The following is a 27,371-nucleotide window of genomic DNA, read 5'->3' on the forward strand; positions in this document are numbered from 1 at the left end:
TATGTGAAGGACAGATTACTGGGGCTATTATTCTGTTTAGTAAAACTGAATGAGGTTCATTCAGAAAGACACAATGTCAAGGCTGAAGATATAGCTCAGTGGTAGACCTTGCGTGGTGCACAGTAGTCCATGAGTTAAAGTCCCAATGTGGAAGGACAAAAGGAAAGAAGAAAGGAAAGAAGGCAAAAGAGTAAGAAAGGGAGGGCTAGAGAGCTCAGTGCTGTGGCACAATAACCAGCTCCTGTTAGGATTTGTCCACTCCAAGCTGCCTAGCAACACAACCCACACACATGCCCAGGTCAGTGGCCTAGAGTAGAACCGATTGGACTTCAGAGCCATATGTGTCTGGTTACTAGCCGTGGGGCATCATCTACAAGTTTAAGTATGAATGAGTGGAAGGTTCACTCCTGTCAGACCTACCTGCCTTTTAGAATAGAACTCATCTACTCAACTGTATGTATAAACTGGACATACACATCCATTCTCTAAGCATTTGTTGAGCTTTTCATACATACCTTCTACCAGGATGTGGGGTGAGTCAATGAATAAAGATACCCTCTAGCCTTAAGTAAGTGTCTAGCCTACTTTGACACAGAGTGGGGAACATGGAGACTGGCAAGAAACAATGTCAGATATTAGTCAATCCAATGATGGGAAGTGAAAAACCGGGAATGGCCTGGAGTTTTAGACACTACTGCTTCCTACTGGTTGCTCACAGAGAGTACCTCACAAGGCAATGCTTACTTCAGGGCTGGGAAGTCCAGACTGAAGAAACTACAAAGTCTAAAGTGATTTAAATGGGCCAAGGGCAAGAAGGGCAAGGAAAGAGGTAGGAGAGATCAAAAGTGAGACCAAGTGTTGGGCCTTTTGGGTTATGGGAAAAGCTTCAGATTTTATCTGAAGTACAATCACCAATGGGGTTTTGAAGAATCACACAGGCCAATCAATGATTCTCAAGGATGGTTGGGGCTGCTTGACACAGGGAAGGCAGTAGCAAGGAGCCCAGTTAAGAGGTTACAGCCCAGGGGTCAGAGGCCTGGAGAGTGCAGGAACTCAGTGGGAACAGTGATGAGTTTGCTGTTGGACATATTTCAAAAGAAGAGCTAAGCAGATCTGCTAATGGGTTGGATGAAGGGTATGAGAGACAAGCCGTGAATATCTCAACATGTTTATCCTGAGAGACTATCAGCAGAGATGATAAAGAGACAGAAAATGTACAACGGGAAGACTTCAACCTATGTCTGGGAAGGCCAAAGGCCCTATTGGAAAAGCTACCACTATTGCATGAACATGTTACACCCATCGAACTGCCTCCTAAATGTATCTGTTTCTGCCCATAGAGTAGTGCTGCCCTTGGCATTGGCCTGAGCAGCTTTATTTTTTTCAGTGTCTACACTGAAGTTACAGCAGAGACTCCTATGGTCAGGATGACGACAATAAGTAAAGAATGATTAGCCCTAAATGGGACATTTCTACACCTTCTCCTCTATACAGAGAACACCATGGAAGAGAGGACAGAAAGTCTGTAAGAGCTGGTGGGAGAGTGGCAGTGCTGTGGCATCTGCCCAGGTGTGACAGGCTACTCTGAACTCACAAGAGCTGTGATTATCTACACAAGGTTGAACTCATCAACATCCTATCACAGATAGGAGGAGAGGATCATAAGATCCCACCTCCCTGAAGAATTAATGTCAGTTTGTTTCTTTGGTGGTATAGACACTGGCTAATTGTTTATGATCTAGTAAATTGCTGCTTTTCATATTCATGAAAACAGCCCTAATTAAACCTATTGGAATATACACTACACACACACAGACACAGACACAGACACACACACACACACACACACACACACACACACACACACACAAACAGAGAGAGAGAGAGAGAGAGAGAGAGAGAGAGAGAGAGAGAGAGAGAGAAATTAGAGTAGAAACAGAACTGACTTGGAAGGAGGAGGTCAGTAGGAATGAGATGGATCAAGAGAGTTAATGGGATGTAAATATGAACAAATACATTATGTATGTATATATAAAATATGAACGTGTCATAATAAAAGCCCAATTATGTATAACTAGTACACAATTAGTAAAACAAACAAAACAAATAGAAACAAATGAAAGAGCATGAGAAACACACAGAAAATGAGACTGAAAAGAGGAGTCAGTGTTTTTTAAAGGTGAGAAAGTAAAATTCTTCAATTAGATCAAGTAGGATGAGCCCAAGAATTAATCATGAAACAAAGAAGTCCATGGCAACCCACAAAATATGTTTTGGCAAAGAAAAACCAAAAGCTCAATAATGGAATGACCTCCAGTCTCCATCTTCCCATGGCAACCTTATGGTACAATACACACGGGAACTTCTCTTTGTTAGAGTGATGGAGAAAACATTCTTTGGCATCGCCGGTAGGCTGAGGAAGAAAGCCGACAGACTGTCGTCCCAATCAAGATGAAGGTCATCAATCGTAATGAGAACAAGTGGGTGGTGCTGGTCATGAGCCTCATTGTCATGAAACCCCTGTCACAGTAATATAAAGAAAGGGGTTGGAGAGAGGGATACGATCCCAGAGAAGCACCAGAAGACCTAAGCTCCTGCCCAGCCGTGCCTGCTAAGAGGGCACATGCCTTACGGAGGCACGACAACACCTACAGGTGCCTTGGTTGACCGCTGTGTGAGACTTTCATGGTTCTGTGTTTGGAAAATCCTCCAGAGGTGATTCGGTGGTAAAAGAGTAAGTAGTCTTTCCAACCAATGTTTGATCAAAGAGACAGTTATATCTAAAAACTGAAGTTTAGTTAACAAATTGTATCATCCATAAGAATCATCTCTAAACACAGCTGAAATCTGACTAGAAACTGACGTGCATAATCAATGAAAGGAAAAGTCAAATTTTTGAATGTCAAAAATTAAAGTTCTTGTTCTCTAACATCTAGGAGATAAATGCATGAGAAAGAGAAACTCAGACTATGAGAAAATATTTTTAAGTCACATAGGCAACATAGGCAATAAAGGATTTGCATTTAGAATATCAAACTTCTCAATTCTCAGAGATTCATAAATAAAAAACAATTAGCAAAATGTGAAGCAGAGACTTCAGAGAAAGACAGGCAGATGACACAGAAGCAGATGGGGAAGCACTCCCTGTTTTCAGATGCTGGAACAGTGAAAGTCACGGTGCACTGAGCAGCTGCTGAAATGATTTACCACATCAAACAATGGGTGGAGAAATGGGCCTTCCCCAAACTGTGGGTACAATCACGACAGCCATTTAAGAAACACATTTGATCTTTTTAAAGGTAAGTATACATTACACATGCAGCAGCCGTTCTCTTTCTAGGAACCATACAAAGATGGTTCACAGCAGCGGGACTTAGAGTTTCCAAAAATAAAGAAAGAAAAGTTAATCTTTTGGTCAACAGGTAAATGTTTAAACCGTGGTACGACCCATACAGTAGATTATTCAGCAACAACAATAAAATATGCTATTAAGTTCTCCTCTCAGATCAACCTCTGGATAATGATGTTGAGTAACAGGAACAAGACAAATCAAGTCAAATCCATGATCCCATTTATAGAAAATTCTATAAAAGTGTGGACTCTTTAATAGAGATGGAAAGTAGACCACTGGTTGGTGAGAAAATAGAGGAGGGGAAGGCAAGTCACAGGCAGAGCATTACAAACTGGCATGAGAAAAATCTTGGGGGACAACTACAATATGGCTTCATAGATGTATGTATGCAGATTTCATACTTGAAAGACGTGCAGCCTATTAACATCAACGATGTCTCATCAACTGTTAGGGGAAAAAACTGGGAGAATTGTGTGAACAGGAACAGACAATTCTTTTGATGAGTTATGCCAATAGGCAAAACCTGTCTACCCTGAAGCCTGTGGGCCACATAGATGTGCCCTTGGGTAGCCATGAATTGTTCCTGTAACTCAACATCATTATCACTTCATGGAAAATTAAAGTCAATAGCATGTTGGCTTGCATTGGGGCACATTGCAGGAGACACATTTGCCCATTAAACCAAGTAGGGAAGAAAGGTTAGTAATGGAGAGACACCGTAGCTGGGATAATCTTGAGCAGACTAGAAGAAATGGAGACTGACATACAAGCAGCAGGAGGGAACAGAGCGTAGTATGCAGCTCAGATGCCAGAAGCAGATGGACGTAGAGTAGCAGCTGGGCAGGCTCTCTTTAGGCTGTGTCCTTTTTAGCAAAACCCAAAGCAAGGTCACTAGCCAAGAATGAGGGAGAAGCTTTGCAAGTTGCATCAAGAGAGGGAAGAAGTGAGCAGAAGATGAAGTAGAGGAAACACTAAAGGTTCACTGAAGGACCGTGGTCATGAATTTTGACATTGAGGAGGGCCCATATGGCTGGACACTACTGCCAATGTGTCTGCATTGTGAAGCCCGTTCCTTCAGACTTTATTCCATCGGATTCATCCAGGCAGACCCTTGCTCCCCTGCCCTGCTGTCCACCCAGTAACTCTGCCTCGCTTTCCTTTGCAAACATGTCCTATGCATGTTTGCTTGCACCCATCTTTGCTGCATCCCACAGTGAGAAGTAGCCTGGTATGCAGATGATGAGAGAGGAAGTCCACAAGAAGCACTTTCCTCCTTCCTCAGGGAGAGCCTGTGAGCAGCCACAGTGAGGCAGACGCTTCCTAGGGGAAACTGAGAGTAGTAATGTACCTTCAGAGTGTCCTTTCTGTGGCTGAGGCTAAAAATCTTTCTTTGGAAAAAAGGGTTAAGTATGCCCAGAAGTACTACCACCTTGGATATGAGACAACAAAGTTTTCTTCCCTGGGATCGAACTCTGACCTTAAACTAGCACACTCAGTCACATACATATAAAGCTGAAATTGTGAGGAACGTACTGCCCCCAAAGCGCTTTCCCGTGGGAGCTCGGATGATAGACAAGGGCTTCTTTAGTTTGGAATCAAGTCAGATGCGTTTCCATGTTGCTTGCCTTCTCCACTCTTGGCCACACTTGTTTTGGGTTCGTACTCATCAACGCGCACACCTATTGCATCTGGTTATAATTCCGTCAATTTATGACCTCCACCTATGAGCATTTCTCCTGCTTATCCCCATACACCAACTCCACCCTGCTGTTTCCTGCAGGGCAACCTGCTTTCAGACTTCCAGTAGGGTTGTATCAATGAAGAAGTCCAGGTAGAGCCCAGTGAAGCAGCAAGGCACCTGCATTTACTCTCTTGGTGTTTTTCAGCCATGCGCTCACCTGCTGACTGCACATTTCAACTTGAAGGTGACAAAGTAGCTGCGTGTCTACCATCTTCTGGGTTTTAGTCACTAGCTCTTCAAGGTGAGAGTGGCAGCGCCTCTATTAGCAGCTTTAAGGTCTTTAAGGTAGGCAAGCTTTTGTGATTCTCTTACTTACTTACCTTGCCTTCTTATAATGTAAATAAAGTTTTCATTAACACCCACCCCACCCTTTAGGATTACACTAATTTGTGTGTACCATCTGTTTCCTGCTGGGACTCTTGATAGATTGCTCACCTGCCTGTGAACAATGATTTAATAACTGAATTTCATTACAGCCTCAATACAAAAACAGTCATGGGCCAACAGCATCACCATCTTCTGGGTGGAAATGCAATTCCAGGACCCACCCCAGACCTGCCAGATCTAAGGCTGGTATCTGAAAACTCCCTAGTGATTCCTTTGTATGCTGCAACCCAAGAAGCCAAGCATTTTTGGGGGGTGGAGGGACACAAACGATTCATTCGGACTAGTAAGAGATGGGATCTCACATCAATCTATGAGATAGATTCTGTCTCAGAAATCTAACAGGAACCCGCCAAAGGTTTAGCTTGTTCCTCTTGAGAATAAGGGGTCCCTGAAATAAAATAGTTTATTGAAGCATTACTGATGCTATCTCCAAAAGGACTGTTCTCAGACAGGGTTCCAGAGCTCCCAGCAGTAAGGGCGACTAGTTTTTGGAAAAGTATGTTAGACCAAGAGAAAAAAGAACACTTTCTATTAAAAGATTAGAGGAAGGTATGCATTGTTTGCATTGAACTCTCACTGAAGGATAGGGCTATGTGAAGGAAAAACTGCAAAGGGAGGTCAGCCAGCATGGAGAAGCCATGGTTTCTGGATGCGCTGGTGATGTAAGCAAGGTGTGGGTTTAGGTTTTAACAAACATTCAAGAAATGTAAAAATCATCCTCTGCCATTTCTTCAGTCTTATTTCCCTTCTAGCCACAAAGCCTTCTCATTTTAATCTTAACAACATTGTAGATTTTTTTTTATCAAGTTTCATGAACACAAATACTAGAGAGTCAGTCCAAAATGGGGTCCAAAATGTCAAATCAGGAGGTATACGTTTTGTTGTTGTGAGCAAATGTCCAGCAGAAACAAGAAATAATTTATGCAGCTCCTATTTTGCAAGGTTTCAGTCCATCCTAACATGAAGGTGCCACAGAGGTGCTCACACCACGGCACAGCAGTCACACTTTAACAGGAAGAGGCCAGAACTTACCCCGAGACCTACTTCTAAACACATCTCATCCTCTGCAGTTCTCCTGTATCCCAACAGCTAAACTTTTAAATTTTATCAATTCATTTGCATGATTTATAATCTATTCATCCTTGGAAACATCTTCAAAGATGGTATGCTTTTAAGTAGAAGATTCTTAATCCAATCAAGTTGAACAAAGAAGTAGGCATAAATTTTTTGCAACCTACTTTTAGTAAGGGCTCAACCTCTCCTCTAGCCCACTGCCCAGCAGAGGTAGTGGAAGAGAAAAGCTATGAGGATGTGGGGGAAGTGGACCTATTCAGCAATAGTTCTTTGGGGCAAGCTTGATTTTCTATGGCAGCAGTTCAGTCCTGTAGCAAACACCAAATAGGACTCCGCAGCTGCAGACCAGTCCTCTTGGCAGGCAGACACCAGGCACAAAACAACTTCAGTGCAGTCCTTTCAGAAGGCAGGCACCAGGCATGAACCAGCAGCTGTAGCTCAATCCTGAAGAAACAGCCAGCCAGGCTCGCCAACTGGCCTGAGGCAAGGCCACTGGAGTGGCGAGCTGAGGCAGAGGCCTCATAAGCAGATGGTTGGTGGGGCTGGAGAGATGGCTCAGAGGTTAAGAGCACTGTCTGCTCTTCCAGAGGTCCTGAGTTCAATTCCCAGCAACCACATGGTGGCTTACAACCATCTATAATCAGGTCTGGTGCCCTCTTCTGGCCTGCAGGCATACATGCAGGCAGAAAGCTGTATGGCATATACATAATAAATAAATAAATGTTAAAAAAAATCTTTAAAAAAAAAAAAAAAGCAGATGGTTGGTGAGTTTCTCTCAGTGGCCTCATTACCACAAGTTGAGCTCGACAACACTCACTACGTAAGGTGAACCAATACATTCAGGTTAGCAAAAGATAGTGAGACGGAGCAAACCAAACCAAGGGTCAGTGGGAGCACTGTCTGTGGGGTCACATTTATACTCCTTCATCAAGCGTCCTTTCCCGTGTTTGCTGTATCCAAACATCCTTTTACCTGTGTCTGCTTCAGAACACTCATTCATGTGTTTGCTTTAATAAGACATCCTTTCCCCTGTGTGCCCCAGCAAAACATTTGATGGAATTAACTTTCCAAAAGAAACTAGAAGTTTCCACTTCATAAAGATGAATCATGACAGGCCTTGCCCAGTCATCCTAACTGTAATTCTTTACATCGCCTTGGCTCCCAAGAACCTCTGCTATCTCTTCGCCGTGTATTCTTTATCTTTCGACAGCATCCTCCATTTATCTACTTGCTTAACTCATAACCCGAGCTCAATTTCCTTGCCCATCATTGCGCTCCCTGTTCTGTCCTGTGAACTTTTTTCTTAGTACCTAATTTTCACTTGAGAATAAAATCTTGTCTAATTTGTCTGTTTGGGCAAAGCCTTCTGCATCAGCGTCTCTCACATACTAGATGAAGGGTTAGATGGCAATCGCTGAGTCAGCAGGCACTAGATAATACGCTGTGAAACATATCCGCCCTGGGCTATTGGAACAGCAGGGGCAGAAGAAGAAAAATCACGCCAGGATTATGTCTAGTCTTGAGCGATTCAGAGCAGGGTTTCAGATCTTGGCCGCAGATCCCTCTCCTTACAGTACCACCTCACAGGAACATCTGCATCCTTTGGCAGCCTCTGGTAACAAGGCTCAGGGATTACTTCATGTTCAGGGTATTTCAAGTGTTGTGTAACAAAATTAATTACGTTTAATTAAACTTATCCATTTTTTATGGCCTCAAACAAATTCAGAATGCCATGTACGGTTATGAGATGGCAGCGCTCCAAAGGCTTCTGCTTTCAGTGACTTATGTAATTTGAGGGATTATTTTACACTAGTGAGTCTGATGAATGGCCTTTCAGCTTTGGTTTAGCAGTAAGAATTAGTCTCTGGGTCCTAGGACATATAAACTGTGTCCTTTCTTTCCTAATACCCTGCAACAGCTCCCTGCGTCAAACAAGCAACGTCCTTTTTCCATTGGTTCCTTTATGATACACTAACATTATGTATTTGTTCCTTTTCCCCAGCCACCTAAATGGAGGCAGCGAAGGGACAGTCTCTCACAAGACAGGTAGAGTATGTAGCAATGGCGGACCCAGCCTGGTTTTTGTTCTGCGGGTATAGAGGTGCTTAATCTGCCTTACCTTGGGCCCAGACCGAAGGAATACCTTTGTCTCTAGTCCAGGCTGTCCCAGTGGGCGGACATCTAACAGGAGCTGACAGAGCCCACATCTACCATGCGCAATCACCTGACCATTTCGATAGATTTCAAGGTTAGCAAAGAATACCCTGAACTTCTCCGTAAGGATCCATTCAATTCTATAGATAAACCACAATCCAAAGTGGTTTATGAACCAAATGCCTTGCAATGTATAGAGGTTCAGTCCATTATCAGTCCATTCAATAGTTATATACAGACAGTCGATAAGTTTAATTCCTCTTCAGGAAAAAAAAAAAAACAACTAAAAATGGCACAGCATAGGATCAATCGATCAATGGTAAGCCATCAGTTCATGCACTCTTGCACTTGGTGACTGTTGTTTTCAGTGACAAGGGACTGTCAGAAATTCTAACTCTAAAATCTTGGGCTTTTAAACCCCGATCTCCTTTCCTATTCATCCTTTCTTCTCTACTAAAAGTAATTACAACAGGTATTTCTGTCCGTAAAATGTATCTCCTTCCTACAGTGTATTAGATATACCTTTTTGAAAGTTCTCTCGGCTTAGGGTGGAAGGTTTAAAAGAGCAGAATTTGAGGAGGATTAGGCCACAGGACAAGAAAGTTGCACACTAAATCCATAGCAGCGGTGACCATCTGCATACGACTGGGCCACGAACCACTACAGCAGAGCTAATGAAGGAATACGTGAGCCCCCATCAGAGCTGAGGAGCTACTTACAGCTCACAGCTGCCAGGGGCGGGAGTCAGTTTTCCTCACAGATGTGTTCCCTTACCATGCCCCAGTGGATGGCGCCACACCCATGGATATATTGGCAATGCTAATTGGACTCAGTAGGCCATAAAAAAATAAAGGACATGAAATCAGAAGAGGGTTATGAGGAGGGAGGTGCCTAGGAAGAGTTGGAGGGGAGAGTAGTGGATAACTATGGTTAAAACAGATGTGTGCATGTAATTATCAAAAATTAAAAAAAAAATTAAAAAGTAAACACATTTCTCTTGGCTTACTAGGAGTAGTCATTAAATCACAGCCCTAACTATGAATTACAGGGAAGGTGCTCTACTTGGCCTATAAGGTATTGTTTTAGTTAAGGTGAAGTCTGTGAAGAGACACCATAACCAAGGCAACTCTTATAAGGGACAACCTTTAATTGGGGCTGGCTTACAGGTTCAGAGGTTCAGTCCATTATCAGTCCATGTCAGCATCCAGGCAGGCATGGTACAGGAGGAGCTTAGAGTTCTACATTTTGTTTCAAAAGAAGCCAGGAGCAGACTGACTTGTCTCCCAGGCAGCTAGAAGGAGGGTCTCAAAGCCCATCTCACAGTGACACACCGCCTCCAACAAGGTTACACCTCTCAATAGTGCCACTCCCTAGGCCAACCCACCAAAGGTATAAACAATGGATAAAACACAATCCTGTTCCCAAGGAAAATGCCATACTATACCAACGGGTTTATAGACAACGGTTGATCGTATCGCCGTAACTGAAGGGATCAGAGGAGAAACATGCTTAGATCTACAGGCCACACAGAGAACTCCCAGGAAAGGAATTTGCTGGGAGAAGCAGACAGACTAGTTAAGAACCTTGGGGGGCTGGGCAAGTCCCAGTGAGACTCTAAACTAAGTAAAGGCTGGGCAAAGGCTCTGAGAATAAGCAATGGATCCATCTCTAAAGAGGAGGAATCAGCAGCAGCAGTACAGTGAGCTGGCAGTCAATTTAATTGTGGGAAGATGACTGCTCATGACAGCACTGAATAGACAAGGAAGGCGATACATTTTTTTCAGAGACCAGTACAGACTGGCTGAACTGGAAGTGTTGAGATCCCCAAGTTACCATCCATCCTTCTCCTTCAGAGGTTAAATTTACTGTTATTACTGTTTCATGTCGATGCCCAGAATTCTCATTTTCCTTTTGAAGACAGATAGTATTGGTAAGGAAACAGAGGTGCTACCTCATTCTCTCACAAGGAGCCAGGTGGAAACCCAGGACGCCTACAAAGAGCCCGTGAAGAATGTCTTCAGACATCGAGAGATTTTATGAATAATTGCCAGCGATCTCCAAGTCTAAGTGTAATGTGTTACTTTTCAGCAGGCTAATTTATAACGTAAAGACCTTGTTTTAGGAATTTGTCATGATTTAATTTTATGAATCTATTTTTGAGTCTTTCATATCACTGGACACAATGAAAACAACAGTACTTTATAAGAAATATGTTTATTTTTTATGAACGCAAAAAGTATTCTTTGTCAGGGCTAGTCCATTATACTGTTTCTTTGGAGATAATGAAATATACACAAAATTATGTATACTTAAGAGTAACATTAAATTTTTTGTACTGTATGAATATAGGTATTTGCAAATGAACAACGATTCAGAGCCTTCCCTGTAAAACAAACAAGCCGGACTAGTACACTGCTCGGGAGGAGAGCACTCATCTACCACATGCAAGGCCTTGGTTCACTCTTCAGCACTGTGGGAACAAACAAGACAAACATTTCCAATGGTGGGGAAAATGAACCTACACATACATTCTAACAGAGTATACAACATGTCCTTACTCTGAGTATGTTCCTTGATATTTCAAAACTCAGTTTGTGAAGACTTAGAATGTGGTCACTTCTGTTGGAGAAAGACACACAGTACTTAAGTGCCCCAAAGCTGTTTTTAACTTCTTGCCCACATAGTAATGTCCAAAGGTATCGAGGTGCACAGAGGCACAGAGAACACTTAGTTTTGACTTTTGAGGAGATGTAACACCAGCTCTTCGTCCTCTGCTAAAGACAGGCCTGTATCCAAAGGTTCTAACATTTCCCACTTGGCCTTCTTTCCATGACTTCTTGGTCTTACATCATCAACTTCAGTGTTGTTTCTCTTCCTCATTTCCTGCTTCTTCTTGGTGTCACTGGTGGGAACAAATCCAATGATTCATGTATAAATAATTAACTCATTAGCATGAAGTCAAACATTTAAAAAGGGACAGAATAACCCAAATGTAGAGCAGGTAGTTGGTAAAATGACATTTTGTGAGACAGAAAGAAACCATAAAACCAGGCACACGTGGGCCACTGTATAAATAATATGGCATTAAATATAATAATAATAGAGACCTCTGGATATATTATCTATAATCTAAAGACATTGAGAAGTCCCTTAGGTGTGTCAGATTATAGTCTATCTTTGTGTTAACATCAAATTATCTCTATTTAAAGTTAAGCTGTCCTTTAGGTAGCAGATTATGTAGACATAGATACAAATAAGGGTATCATTTACTAATTCTAATTATGTTATGATAAAAGGCCTAAAATGTCAAAAAGTACCAAATTTTCTTCTTTAAAAATGTAAACCTAATGTGCACATATGGTCTTAAGAAACTAAGTACTGTTGACTAAGTCTGCATATATCCTGTACACTGGCCAATAAGTAGAACTAACTTCTGAGAAGGGGGGGGGGGGGAATCACTAAATCCATTAAATAAAAGCAAAAAACAGGGCAGGTGAGAGGGTTACCTGAGTTCAATCCTGAGAAGTCACATGGCAGAAATATTTCCTGACTTCTACAAGTGGTCATGCATACTCATGAATCAATAAATGTATTTTTAAAAATCTTCAAAACATTTTGAGATAGCATATTCAAGATGGCTCGACTGGAGGGCATGGGATGAAGAGCTATTTACAAACTAACTGATCAGAACAGAACTAAGGAAGTCAGGTGTCATTTCAAAAGAGCTCAATACAGTAAAACGTCTCAATAACCACAAGGCAGACATCAGTAACTGACAAATGCCAAACAATAACAGGAAATCAAAAACAAAAATCCAGTAACAGAGTGATTCCCTTAACTACCAAGACAGGCAGAGTGAGGGAGAGAGAGAGAGAGAGAGAGAGAGAGAGAGACAGAGAGACAGAGAGAGAGAGAGACAGAGAGACAGAGAGACAGAGAGACAGACAGAGAGAGAGGCAGAGAGAGAGACACACACACAGAGAGACACACACACAGAGAGACAGAGAGAGACAGAGAGAGACAGAGAGAGACAGAGAGACAGAGACAGGGTCGGACTGAGAATAAACACAGCAAAACTAGGTATTTTATACAGAAAATCCCCCAAATAATTATAAAATATTGTAACTAATCAGTAAATTCAGCAAAGATACAGAATGTAAAATCAACATACAAAAATCAATAACATTATTGTGTCGAACAGTAAGTTATCTGAAATAAAAGTCAAGAAAACCATCCTATTTATACTAATTATAAAAATAAAACATCTAAGACTAATACCTAGCTGAAAGAGCTTAACAATAAGACACTTATTAAAACATTTTACAGAGGAAACAAAAAAAATCCTATATTCATAGATTATAAGAATTGACTTTGTTAAAAATGTTCACAGTGACTTCCAGAGTCAACACAGTCTCTACCAAAGTTTCTGCACAGAAGTGAGGAAAGCAATCCTAAAATTTACATGGAACTAGGAAAAGATTCCTAAATGTATTGAATCCATGATGATGAGTGAGGGAGAAAAGAATGATGGAGGGTGAGGGGGAAACAGGAGTAAAAGAAGAATGGAAAGGGAGAGAGAAAGGGAGGGGAGAAACAGTAGCCAATCACGTAAATTCTGCAGTTCAATTATTTACTTAGAATTGTTCTGAGAGTTAAATGAAACCAGATAAATAAAAACACTATAGCTCTTTACACACTAACTTACTTTCTGCCTAAAAATTACATCCATTCAAAACATTCTCACACTGGCTGTATGTAATAATCAGCAAAAGAAAAAAGCTACATCAATATTACATTATTTTTCCAACCATATGATGTATCCAAAAAGAACAAATTGTTCAAGTTTGAATGGACTCCATTACTGTGGAGAAGATAGCCTGATATAAAAGTGAAGATGCCTAATCAGCATATCCACTTATAACCAGCTGGAAGCAAACCACATAATTCTCCATTTACTTCCCAGAAGCACCCACACGCCCTGACTCAGCCATTCTCTCTCACCAACAGAGGAAAGGCAAACTAGATGACACGATGTGGTTATTCAAAGCCACACACTGCTGAATTTTGAAAGGGAGCCTGGAACAATGAACATGAAAGCCAGCAAACTTTTTTAAGCCTTTAAAAAAAGATATTCAGTCCTAATGTGCTTAGGATTGTGGCTAATTCTGTGCCAAATCCACCGGGTTAGAGTGCCATAAATATTTGGGGAAGACGACACTGGTTTTGCCCATCTTGCATATCAAGGGCACCTTGGAGAGGCTCACAGAAAACTTAATTAGTAGGCTCCCTGTTAATGTATCTTCCTCTGTTAATGTGCCTTTGCACATTATATTCTCTGCAGAAAATAGCTTCAGATGTTTCCCCCAAAAGAAAACCAGATATGAATGTTGCTTATGTACAATTAGCAACTGAAATTTTAGGAAGGCATTTTATGACTACTTTCTATAGAAAGCAAATAAGTGGTGTTATGAATAACGAATTATCTGGTAATAAAATGGGAATTTTATAGATAACTGCCACAATCTAAGCCCCAAGAAACAGTAACCAGAAAAGCAATGATCCAGTTCCATCAGAAAAAGCCTCTTTCCAATGCCATGGTGCTAGAAGCCCTCAGCTGTTTCACACTCTGCTGCATAAGCCAAAGGCTTCTGTCCTTTGTGCACCTGGTACATGTGGGAGCTCAGTAGATCTAAGGAGGGACTGGGAAATCCTCATCTGTTAGCAGGCTAAAATAAGCTATATTTAATTAATTTCTTGGTTCTAAAATTACTTTCTACAAATTCTAGAAGTATAGTTTGTTCTATTTATCATGTAGCTTATAGTAGTGGTGATGACTAATACTGATGTCAATTTGACAAACCAAGGCTCACCTATGAGACAAGACACCTGGGCATATCTGCAAGGGAGCCTCTAGTTTGGGCTGAGTGAGATGGGAAGATCCACCCTAAACACCAACTGAAACCTCCCATTGGTTGGGGTCCTGGACTGATTACAACTGTGAAAATCACCTGAGCATCCTATTCAGCCATTTCTCTGCTTCTTAACTACAGATGCAGTGTGACCGACCAGCTTCCCATGACCCTGCTGCCATCTCTTCCCAGCCACATCGACTGTGTCCCTTAGAGCCTAAGCTAATAAAGCAAACCCTTCTTCCTTTAAGTTGCTTCTTGTCCTGTATTCGGTCACAGCAACAAGAAGAAAACAAAATAAAACACCACAGCTTAACACAGCAACACCTCACCAGTAACATTTAGCAAGGAGATTATAAAACATTCTGAAGACACGGAGGCCAGAAAAAAGAAAATGTAATTTACTCCAAAATACAAATTCATAACCACGAGCTCCCTTCATAAAGTAAGTGAACCCCAAAAGGGGGTAAAGTGTACTTAGCTAACAGGAAGTAGTGGCCTTCAGGGTGCAGAGTATCTGGTTTGAATTCCACCTTTTACCTTTCTATCAGTGCTCCCCTAGGACCTAAAGTGCTAAGTTCTTTTCAATCCTCAAACGTTTGATCGAACAGTCAGAAAGGGCCGTAGTACAGTAACCCAACGACACACAGACTGATAAAGCACCATCTTAAAAAGTAAAAGCAAAGCTTAGCTAAGAGCACCAAAGTCCCTCTGCTATCAAAATCAAAAATTCAGAGTTAATAATCTTTTAATAATCTATATCATAAAGACTTCATTACTATGCATTTAAAGACTAAGTCATACAACTTAAGCACAGGTGAAAACATCTTTAAGATGTAGTATGGGACAGATAGCATGAGGAAAATCCACTGACTGAGACTTTACTGAAAAGAAAAATACAAAATCATGCCAGAGTATCTAAAGCAAATATCTGAGTCAATTATTTACTGAAACAATGAAGGAAAGAGAAAAATGGAATGTGAAATATTAAATGTTAATGTTAAAAGCTGATTTTGAAGAGGAGCATAGTTTCTTAATTTCCTAAATTCTCTGAACCCCAAACTCAAAAATCTTCTAGGAGCTGAACTTACTTTTTCTATAGTTTTAATTTTCTGACTTCAACATTTAAATTATTTTCAGATAACTGTAATTGTGTCTCTTACAGCAAAAACAGCTTCTGTATTAAATTCAAGCAGAACAAAAAATGGGGATGACACCCAAGTCTGTGTCTCTATAGGAGCAGGGCATCTCCTTCTAGCTGCTGTGTCTCGCACAGAAGACCCAGATCCATGTTATTGTCTTCCCTGAGAAGTACTCAGCTGCCTATCAACAGGGATCGTTTCCCTCTGAATTTAACACGGCTCAAATTATGTCCTAGTCATGTGGAACTTAGTGTTACTACTTACTGACACTACTGTGACTTTTCTCACCTGTATCCCATTGGGCAGTATCACTTAGAAGTTTTAAAGTAAGCATGCCCAGAAAATTTTCTTCTGGGAATCTTGCCCAAGAAAATAATTAAAGATATGCTCAAAGATTTCTTAAGAAAGATACTTAAGATAGAACTATTTTTAATTTCAGAAAGTTAAAAACCCCAAAACAATTTAAAGGATTAAATTGTTAAGTACATTATAAAGATAAACATAAGATATTAAGTATCTACTAAAATTTTTTCTTTATGAATATTAAAAAAATTTAAGAAATCAACACAAAATGAAGATCCATCTACATTTAAAATATATATATGAAAAAAGATTTGGAAGTTTATTTTTAAATGTTCTTTTTGCTAGTGTATGTATCTTCTGCTATTTCTGTAACCATCCTATATTAGTCTTCGAAATAAAAATTAAATTAAAAGTTTTTCCCTTGATAACCTAACTTAGGGGAAGGTGGTGGGTGGGGATATATGGGTGATAGGTTATTTTCAGTAGTTTAAAAAAGCTAGGAGCTGGGGTTGGGGATTTAGCTCAGTGGTAGAGCGCTTGCCTAGCAAGCACAAGGCCCTGGGTTCGGTCCCCAGCTCCGAAAAAAAGGAAAAAAAAAAAAAGCTAGGAGCTGTAGTGCACCCCTGTGGTCATATCACGACACTTGGGATGACAGAGCAGTAGCATTGCAAGGTGGGGACCAGTCTGGGCTACATAATGAGATTCTGTCTCATCAACAACAGGAGAAAGCCAATACATAAGCGGCTACCTCCCAGTCTTTGCTTAGGCCTGCTCCCATCGTCTTCCTGTTGTCACGTGCCACGGTTAGCCCACTTCTTTCTAGTAGGATCCTGGAGTGGACTAGAATGGCTGTAGAGTCTTACATCATAACCTGCCATAAAGCTAGCATCCGTCAGTATGCACGAACGGGTGGAAGAGTGCTGGGATGAAAGGTAGCCAAGAATCTCCTCTGGCAGACATACAGGTAATTCTGGCGTCGTTACTATACTATTTGGTTACATATTTAAATTGCAGTAACTGTCCAGAGTAGTCATGATTCAAATAGTAAGAAAAACTACTCCTTTTCTTAGAGAAGGCTTTTAGCAATCCTTCAGCCTTTACTCAGTGAGGCTGTCTTAACAACTGAAGTCAACTCTGATTCTGCCTCCTCCAATTCTTTCAAGGTCCTCATGAGCAACTGTGTCCTACTCTTCTGCTCATTCCTTATGGCTTCTCTGTCTACCAGCAGTGTGTGCTCTAGGAGAGCTGGGGTCCACTCTCCTTTTCACTGTCATAGAACCGATTCTCAGGAGACCAACTAGCTATAAACACAGGGTAAGCGCCATGTTCTACTTGTATAATATGAACATCTGTGTACATGAAATAGATCACATGCCACTAATTTCACTACACTATTCACTTCACCAAGGCAGAACAACACTTCTGCAGAGTATCCTAAATGGAAGAACTGATATTTTGAATATTAAGCACTTAAATGATTCTGGAGGAAAGCAATTGGAGACATTCCAGAAAACACTCTATTCTTATCAACTGTGTGCTGCTTTAGAAATTCCTACCGCTCCACCTTCACTAACTACAAGGATTATCACACTGTATCCTGCTGTGTTTCCTATCTGGCTTTCTCTTTATTCCCCTTACATCTTTAAAAAGAGTCTTACAAGTTGTGCATTATCACTTGGTGGACCGTGAAAACCAAAGAGATCTTAAGTAGTATGTCTATGCTCCACAACTTGTAAAATAAATTATTCAAAGCTTTGACTGCAGCAAAACCAAGCTTTGTTTGGCCTTAACATACACTTAATTTTCTTAATCCTGAACTTCTTCTCATGTTACAAAGTTTATGTCAATATTCCAAAACTACATGTGAGGAAGCATTCAGTAGTCTGATTCCCAGAACTTCAGGTAGCTATGACTCTCCCTTGCTACAGCAACCACTCCTGTACTATCCATGCTTCTTGAGATCGTTCTGCAGAACCAGTTAAGAGGTTTAAATCCCCATGTATTAATGGGAAAAGGCAAAAAGAGAGAAATATGATATATTTTTCTATCAATCAGAAACAGGTTTAATTACAGTGCAGTTCTTAGGAAGCTTTAGCCAACACTTATAGGAGTTCAGAATGGTGAGAAAATTATATATTATAAGAAGATCAAAACAAAAATTGGTACCTGCCATGAATAGTAGACGGCTCAGATTAAACACCGTATTTTAAAATAATATGGGGCCTGTGGGAGGGGAACACCAGAATGTCCTTTAACTTGAAAACTACACTATCAGGGGGTACAAGGTTGTTGCAGTTAAAACTACTACACCAAGCCTTGTGTAGTGTCCAAGTGTTGAAAAATCTGGCTGTAATCTAGGCTAGAAGACAAAGCTCTAAGAAAACTTGCCAGTGTCTGCAGCATGCAGTGCTTTACAGGAATATAGCGGAGTGGCGTGAACGCCCAAGGGTATTAGGGCAAGTAGTTTATATAAGCTTAACCTGGACAAGAAGATGAATTATATTAGAGTTCCTGACAAGAAGAGGGAAATAGGGAGAGAGGGAGTGAGCGGGGGAGAGAGGGAGGGAGGGAGGGAGGGAGGGAGGGAGTGTGTGTGTGTGTGTGTGTGTGTGTGTGTGTTACAGCATAAAACATCAGATCAACATCCCCGTACACCTTAGAAATCTAACACAAAGGACTGCTGAAGAAGCAGATTTTATTGTAGAGATAGTACAGATCTTCAACTTCCTTGATTTTCCTCCCCCCACCCTCCACCCCTCTCTCAGGTAAAATTGCACACTGGTCTAAGTGCCAAGACAATGAGGTGGGTATTTGAGGTATAGAAAAACTTCCTTATACAAAACTTCCTGATACTTAAATTGCCTGTGGTAAGCCACTGTAGATCAAATTCAGCATCTCAGTGCCCAGTTTGGTTCTTTATTTGTACCCTACAGTCAACAAATGCAGCTTGGACATTTTCTTCTACATAATTTATAACTAATAATAAACAAGTACAAGCTAACTCATTTTAAAATTTTTCAAAAATTTTGTACCTATCTGCAAGTATTGGCACTTTAAAATTAAAGTTTAAAATAAAATTGTGTCAGAGATGTTTCCCCTTATAAATTTTAGTTTATACGATCATGGCAATAGACCTAATGGAGAAGGATCACTGCAGTGTAGTTCATCAAATCTGCTGTTTCCTTCGATGGCAAAGACTATTACTGCTTACAGAATCAGTACTAAGAATGCATAGCATTCTCAATGCCTCAATTCTCAATATTTGCTGGAACTAAAAAGGAAGATGTCTAGACTTTACTATAAACATAAATGAAAATGCTAAAAAAGTAATCTTAGCTCAAAGTCTAATTATGAGAAAAGGAAGGACATGAGAACCTCACCTCTCACCACCATGCCTCATCCACATTTCCTTTCATTAAACATCCACACATTATTTGAAGCTGGCAAAAATCTTTTTGTTGTTTTGCTCATAAATAATTTGGAAATTTGGTAAAGAGGTAGGAGCCCCCTTTTAGGCAAACACACCTACACCATAATTTGGTGTGGGATTTCTAGTTTTTGAGATTCCTCTACCACTTACCTAGAGTCAAGGATAAAAACAATTTTTGCTCGGCAGAAAATTTGAACATATAAATATTTCTCCTTCCATATTGAAAATGTAAATATCTAAGTTTAAGCTAGAACATCCTCTAGCTACTAATCTACATGTAGAATATTTATACTCCCCAGAAATAAATCAACGTCCATCTCGAACTACTTTAACATTTGTTTTCACACCAAAGATCAGCATGCACCCAAACACATCCCTGGCATTCAGCCATCTGAAAACATCAAGTCTTACAATTTATTATTCTTATTACTCTTCGTTAGTCTTCAAATGACCTCCAAAGAAAGACAACTCAAGTCTTCAAAGTTGCTCATTAAACAATTACTTATACTGATAAGCCAAACAAGAATCCAATCCATGGACACAATCTAAAATTCTAAAAGGGAAAGAATATCAGTGGACTAATATATTATTATAATAACATTAATGGAAGTTAGATATAGAGGCATGACAGGGTACAGGGTATGGATTAAACATAGATGCCTCTTGCCGAAAGCAATGTCAACATGGAGGCTGGGTAACTAAAACTGACAGAGTAGAAAGCACAACCAAAAATTGAGACACAGGGAAAGTCAAAAGGGCAATTTCGTAAACTTCCAATCTGCCACTGAAGTTTCTCCTAATAGTTTTGTTTTTAAATATTTCAGAGCTAGAAGTAAAGTGAAAGGATGGCGGGCTTACAATGAAGCAAATGTATTATTTATATTATAAAGCAGACCTGGCTTTTTTCTGTATCTGACAAGCTGCAATAAGACTGATCAGCAAGCAAAAGTCCAGATAAAATGAAAACTGTAGTTAATAACCCCGCTACCTCTTTCTTCCCACTAACCAAAACACACACAGGCTGGGCCTAGACCTCCCTGAACATGTGTAGCAGATGTGCAGCTTGGTCTTGGCTGGGTACAGAACGACTGGATGGGAGCTATCCTAAAAGCTGTTGCCTGTATGTGGGATATGTTCTTCTAACCGGGCTGCCTTGTCTGGCCTCAGTGGGAGAGGATGCACTCAGCCTCAAAGACTTGATGTGCCAGGATGAGGGGATACCCAACGGAGCCCTATGACAAGTGCTTCTTCACAGAAGAAGGGGAGGAGAAAGGGGGAAGGGCTGTGAGAGGGGGTGACTAGGATGTAAAGTAAATACATGGAATAAAATAAAATTTAAACATTGGGCTGTGGGCAAACCGGTTAAACATTTCCTTGCTTAGTGATTGACGGAGGAAGGCTTAGTCCACTATGGGTGATGACATCCCTAGGCTGGTGGTCCTGGGTTTTAAAAGAAAGCAGATCAGCCATAGAGCCAGTCTATGAGGAACGAGCCAGTAAGCTGATCTCTTCCATGGCTTCTGCATCAGCTTCCTGCCTCTAGGTTCTTGCCCCATTTGAGTTCTTGCCCTGGCTTCTTTCAATGATTGACTATAACAGAGATACACACACAAAATAAACCCTTTCTTCCCCGAGTTTCTTTCGGTCACGGTGTTTTATCACAGCAATCATACCCTGCCTGAGACACCTGAGGTTGTCCTGACATCCATTGTGCACTATGCATGGACACGCCCTCACTCATATACATCAACACACACGCTTAGAGTGTTTCCGTCCATCTTCTCATCCTCAGAAACTTGTCTCTGAGGCATAAATATTTGTGAAAAGTTCTCTGTCTATTATAAAGCTGACTGCAAATCTTGAAATAGTAGTTGCTGAGCAAAAAATGACTCAAGAGATGCTACAGAACTCAATACTAACAGAAACTACAGAGATTAAAGTAACTTTGATAACAAAGACAATCAAATTTACTCAAAAATAAAACCAGTATCAAACATGTTTTAAAGGCAAAACCAAACACACAAAAGACAAAACAAAAACCAAAACACAAGACCATATATTGATTAGTATTAAGAACAGGTTAGAAACAGCTAGTTACATGTGAATTGGACCCATTTATTCAATACGGGCTAAGGTGTCACCAAACACAGAAGTTATCTGTAGAGAAATCATGTTTAAATTTTGACAATAACCTTAGCGCAAAGTATAAATCTAACTGCCCTTATGCTACTTAGAAAAACCTATCAAACATCCACTATACAACCATGTCATCTGCTAGTCCTAGCCTGAGCCCTGCACGTGCTAGGAAAGCACTCCGCTTTAGTCTGGAATTTCTCTTAAAGGAATCAGACTTGGGTGAAGGCTGTAGTCTACAAATAGAAGACAGAACAAAGATAGAAAGAATCTAATATTTTTTTTGTTTGAAATAATAAGGTTGTAAATATTAAATACTCAATTTTATTAGATAATGAATATCTAGAACATCCATGTATTTCTTGTTAATCATATTTAACATTTGGTAAACTTTTACATCCTTTATAATTCGCATAAGGATGGTCATGAACCTAATACAACGAATGGGACTGTTATATACAAAAATTAATATACTGCATGCAAAGAGTCAAATCACTTAGTTTTTAACACAATTAAAAGAAACAATCTTATTCAAAGATTTTAAAAGGACAATTGCTACCCAACCCCTGTCTGGTTCAGATTTCAGGAATAGCTTAGCTCTTACTGCCTTCAGGAAACTTCCTGGTCCCCTAGGCTCAAGTGAGAGCCATCATTTCCTATGTCTGATCTTCCTACCATATCTCCAGGCATGCCAATCACAGCATTCATCCATTGCAAGTTTCACTACTATGTACTTACTCTTTGTAACCACAACTGAACTAAACTCTGTGGAAGCCAGGAATGGCATTTCCTGTTTAATCTTTTATACTCTGCCTGCATTTATTATAGATAGCACATGATAGGCACTAAATCATTCTTTACAGAAAATAATATATGGAGAGAAATTATAGTCACTCAAGATACAAGCGTATCTGGTATTTCATTTTATTTTGTTTTATTTTGCTTTATTTTATTTAGTGTGTGGGGGGGGTGTGTGTGTGGGTGTGTGTGTGTGTGTGTGTGTGTGTGTGTGTGTGTGTGTGTGTACCACTTAAGTTCAGGTCCTGGCAAAGGCCAAACGAAGACAACAGATACCCTAGAACTGGAGTTACAAGCACTTTTGATATTAGAAATTAAGTAGAATGTGGATTAAATAATGCAAAACATTTTTACTGTAGTTGTTTCCACCACAAAGATACTTTTTATCATTTAAACATTGTGACTACAATACATGGGCTATTTGAAATGAAAATCATTTATGACCCCAAAGGCAACTACGTAAGTCAGTCTCCTGCTAAAGGATAAACAAGCTTCAAAGTTTGTTAGCGATAAGGACAATGACTGTGTAGTGCTCAACAGACCAATGAAGGATGTCACAAAGACAACCAAAGTCTGACTTTTCCTATGAACTTTTTTTCTCTATTTTAGTAATAACAACAAAAACCTAACATCTATGAATTCTATTCCACAGGCCCAAAAGGGAAAGAGAAGGAAAAGCCAGAGAAAACTAGACTGATTTTTAAACGGACGAAAATGAGGAAAGAATCAGAGAAGAAAGCACGCTTCTTTGTCTAGATCTGCTGTGAGAAAGAAAGCTCTAAGCTTGAGGCTTGAGGCAAAGCTGGGCTCCCCCAGCAGTAACCCTCCTGCACTATGAACACACTTCCTGCCCCCTGCCTCCACTTCAGCTGTTCCTGGGGAAAAACTAGGGTGCTCTCTTGTCTAAAGTTCACACATGGGCACACTGTATTTTCACCATTTCTATCCTCTCCTCCTTTCTTCCTCTGTAGGAACCTTAAAAGAGAACTCAAGGGTACATAATGTTCATTGTTACTAGAGAGGCAAGATCTGTCTCTGCTGTGCAAATTAAAGGGGTTAAATGATGAGCATCAGAACCTGGGCACGAGAGACAGCACTGTGGATGATTCCACAGAGGCCTAAGGCCAGTTCAAATTCTTCTGCAGCTGTGCAATGAACTGAAGAGGACAGAGACACAAACTCTGAAATCCTGTCATACTTCCCTGAAGAAGAACTACTGACCACAGATTTGGTCACTCTTCACTAAGTCTGGCTCACCTTCTTACTGACAAAGTGTTTTTCCATGTAGTGCTATGATGAATATTTATGAACAGCAACAAAGTAAACTTTGAAATGAAACCAACTCATACTCGTTCAAGACTCACAGCGATTCTCTAATTGCTCTATCGAGTCCCTTAAGACTGAACTCATCTCTGGAAACACCAAGTTCATAGCCAAAGAATATGCTTCTGGGAGAGTCGTGATAACCAGGACCAATGTGAGAATAGTTTATACTAAATGGAACCCAGGATGAGCACAGCAACCAAATCTTTAAACATGCAGTGAGCTGGTACCACAGAACCTTAGAAATCATTGTCTGTGACAGACAGAGAAAAGATGCAGCCCAACTGGAACAACGAGGGACACCTGTGCCTACATTACTTCTGTCAAGAGTAGTAGGTGCAGCCATTACTACTGTTAAAATTTACTATGATTGGTCTTCTAAATACTTGAGCTAAATTATAGTCTACTACTTGTACCTTATCATAAATCCTGCTTTCTATTCTAGGGATGATAAATAGGGCTGACCTGGTGTATCGATTCATCTTGAGTGACAGAGTGACTACTTGGAAAGAAGTATAAATAAAACCCATCTTCCACGAGGACATAAAGCAGCGGTAGTATGTATCTGCTAACCACGGTCTAGTGCAGTGACTCTCAACTATGGTAAACACCCCTGCCCCAGCTCCCATGCAACACCCAGCAATAGCTAAGACATTTTTGGTCTCAACTCAGCGCGTGGGGGATGTGCCACTCTGGGTAGCCACACATAATGTCAAACTACCTTTAGCCCCCAACTGTCCCTATTACCTGAGCCAGAATACCAACAACCATAAAGCTAGTTAGGACATGAGCCCAGATCTTCAGTCAGGTATCATCCATGTGCCTTAGTCACAGAAGTTTCATGTAATGCGTCTGAAATAGTAGAGCTAGGGAATCAGTTTCATTTACACTAATATTTTCTGTGATCATGGACATAAATTATTTAAGGTTTTTTTTCTTCATCTGAGAGAACTCTTAAATATATTGAAGGAATAAAACCTGCCCATAGGCTCTTCAACACAGAGTATTTCTTTGCTATCAAGCAACCTGAGTAACTTCAATCTTCCAGAGTTAACCAGCTGCCCCTAATCAAACTGTCCTCATGTGATGTGATACCTGACCATCTTCCATCTGAAGCCCCGTCTCTCACTAGAATGTCTTGGTCTCTTACAAGGTACACCTATCTCCTTTATTACTATCTGCTCCTAGCGTCTTTCAATCATCTATATTCTGTTGTTTCTTACATTATTCAATGCCTCTTATACTTTTATTGATGTATCTGTAAAGAGTAGCACATCTTTCCCTTATACTTTTATTGATGTATACTTATACATCAATCAATTAAGAAATTCAGATAGTTAAAGGCTTTAATCTTTCATTAATACTGACAATGAGGACAGAACCTGGAGCTGCATTACTATAAAAGAGAAACAAGAGAAGTCATGCTTTCTGAGAGATAATTAAGAGCATAAAACTATTATAGAAATTAAAATGAGTCTATCAGCAAACACACCACATTAGCTGTAGTAGGAAATGCTACTATGCGGTAACAATATAGAAACAAGTAACAAAATGCCTTCTGAATGATGACTTAGGAACTGAACCTAGATCACACACTTTAGTGGCACAAACATGTATGTAATTTTTTAAATCCTAATAAAATTATTTCTACCCAAGGTGCTTATTAGGATATCTAAAAGAAAAAAAAAGAAATTAGGAAACATTCAATATAGAAGGTTAGAACCAGATATAGAAGTATTGCTGATACTTTAAAGGTTTGTTCTTCCTTTTAAAGCAGTGTCATGCAAACATACAAAATAGGGCTGCAGAACTGTAAGAACCAAATGATGTTCTCCTCTAGAGTTAAATTATACAGAAACATCTGAATTCATGTTGTAAACCAAGTTATCAAAAGATCTATCAAGAGAGAGATCCCATATAGCAGTCTTTAATGGATGGGGCTTGGGGGGCAGTCTTCAACATGAGCATTAAGGCAGCATGTGGACCATTCAGAAGTCGCACATGCGCACCAAGGAACTTAATAAAGCAGTGTCTAGATTAATTTTTCTAAGTCACTTCTAAATATTAGAAACATGGCCTGAACCTAATAGCAAGTGGTTGAAGATTTTAACATAACTACATTTTGGATAAGTAAAATTTTCCTTTTACCAATAAGCACAGTTTCTACAAAGACTAACTCAGTGTCTGTCTAGAGCATGGTTTTCTAAGAAGATAATTTGTTTGAGATCTTTAATATTTTCTGTGGACTATTCTTCAATGCTAGACTCCATGGGCTACTTGAGGAGTCCATCAACTTTTGTCTGCACATCAAAAATATTAACTTTATCTGTCATTGCTACCTAACCTCTATCCAGTGATTTAGAAAACCCATAAAGCTTAATATTCAATACAAGATTATTAGAATACACAGTACTCTGAAAAAATACTAAGTTAACTCACACTATTATTCAATTTACCATATTTCATTTAATTTTGGCATGGAGGTAAATAAATAATAGATAATAAACAAATGAACAAGTCTTAAATGGGAAGAATTTGGTTGTTTACATAGAAAATTTCTATTATTTTATTTGCTAATATGAAAAAATATGAAACTATAGCTTCCTCTTAAATTTCAGATTTTTTTAAAAAATTACATTTATTTACATATCCATTCATTCATATATTTGTGTAGGAGGTTATAGAGGAGGTGCCCACATGTGGAGAGCTATAGTATACATTATATACATTACTGGAAAAACTGTCAGGTATGCTCTGAGATTACTGAGAGCTGGAAGTAATTTAGTCTCCTCACTTCAGACCCAACATGTTTATGCCAAGTGTCCTCCAACACCCCTTGTCTGGTGATGGGCAACCCAAGAGAAAAAGCATTGTACCTTGAGAACAGGTGGAAGATAAACAATTTCCAACAGAGGCTAGTAGTGTTTATAACTATGATATAAAAATGCCTGTGGTAGAAAGAAAAGCTCATCCACAGAGAGAAGGGAAATGGGGACTCCAGCTGACTGCTTAAACTTTCCCAGTCAGTCATTTGTGCTGGACATTGTGAGGGTCAGGTTTGATGATGCTATTGCTATCTGTTGCTATTTGTTCTTTGACTTGGAAGTCCTGCCCAAAGGGTGCTTTGGTCTATGTGGGACTCCCTTATTGGGAACTTCATCTGGCTGCCTTAAAGAGGAGTGTCAGAAATAACATTATTGACTGTTCTCCAAACTGTGCAGTAAGAAGTCAGAAGAATTTACTGAAGTCAAGGTCAGAGGATAACTTACTGGAGTCAGTTGTCTCATTCTTCCACACATCTCGGGGATGGAACTTGACTACTGCTGGCCCACCTCACCAACCCAGGTTTTTGTTTTCTAAAACAAGGCTTTGCTTTACATGTTGTCTTATAAATCTCTTGGACACCCTAGGTCTTTAACTTACGGTGACTCTTCTCCTTCCTCAGCCTCCTAAGCGCTGGAATCTCAGGTATGTACCATCAGAACCAGGTTGGCAGAGGTAATTTTTAGTAGCCTTCTCATCAAAACCCGTTGATATTTGATATCAATAAAACCCTGCCTGCTTGTACTTATCGTACTTTATAATTATTCAAGTATAAAGGATTAATAAGGAAGGAGAAAAAAGG

At 40.0% G+C, this 27,371-nt stretch overlaps 1 protein-coding gene across 1 annotated transcript in view; it reads right to left on the reverse strand.

The window, feature by feature from the left end:
* Positions 1–10,903: 10,903 nt before the first annotated feature.
* The window catches only part of Ddx10 (DEAD-box helicase 10), a 153,363-nt gene continuing 136,895 nt past the window's right edge, over positions 10,904–27,371 (reverse strand). The window contains exon 18 of the mRNA XM_032911581.1: positions 10,904–11,610. Within this exon, the coding sequence (XP_032767472.1) occupies positions 11,436–11,610 (175 nt within the window). The 3' untranslated portion in view covers positions 10,904–11,435. The remainder of the gene's footprint in view (positions 11,611–27,371) is intronic.

The sequence above is a fragment of the Rattus rattus genome, chromosome 8 (assembly GCF_011064425.1).
Source record: "Rattus rattus isolate New Zealand chromosome 8, Rrattus_CSIRO_v1, whole genome shotgun sequence".
Taxonomy (NCBI): Eukaryota; Metazoa; Chordata; class Mammalia; order Rodentia; family Muridae; genus Rattus; species Rattus rattus.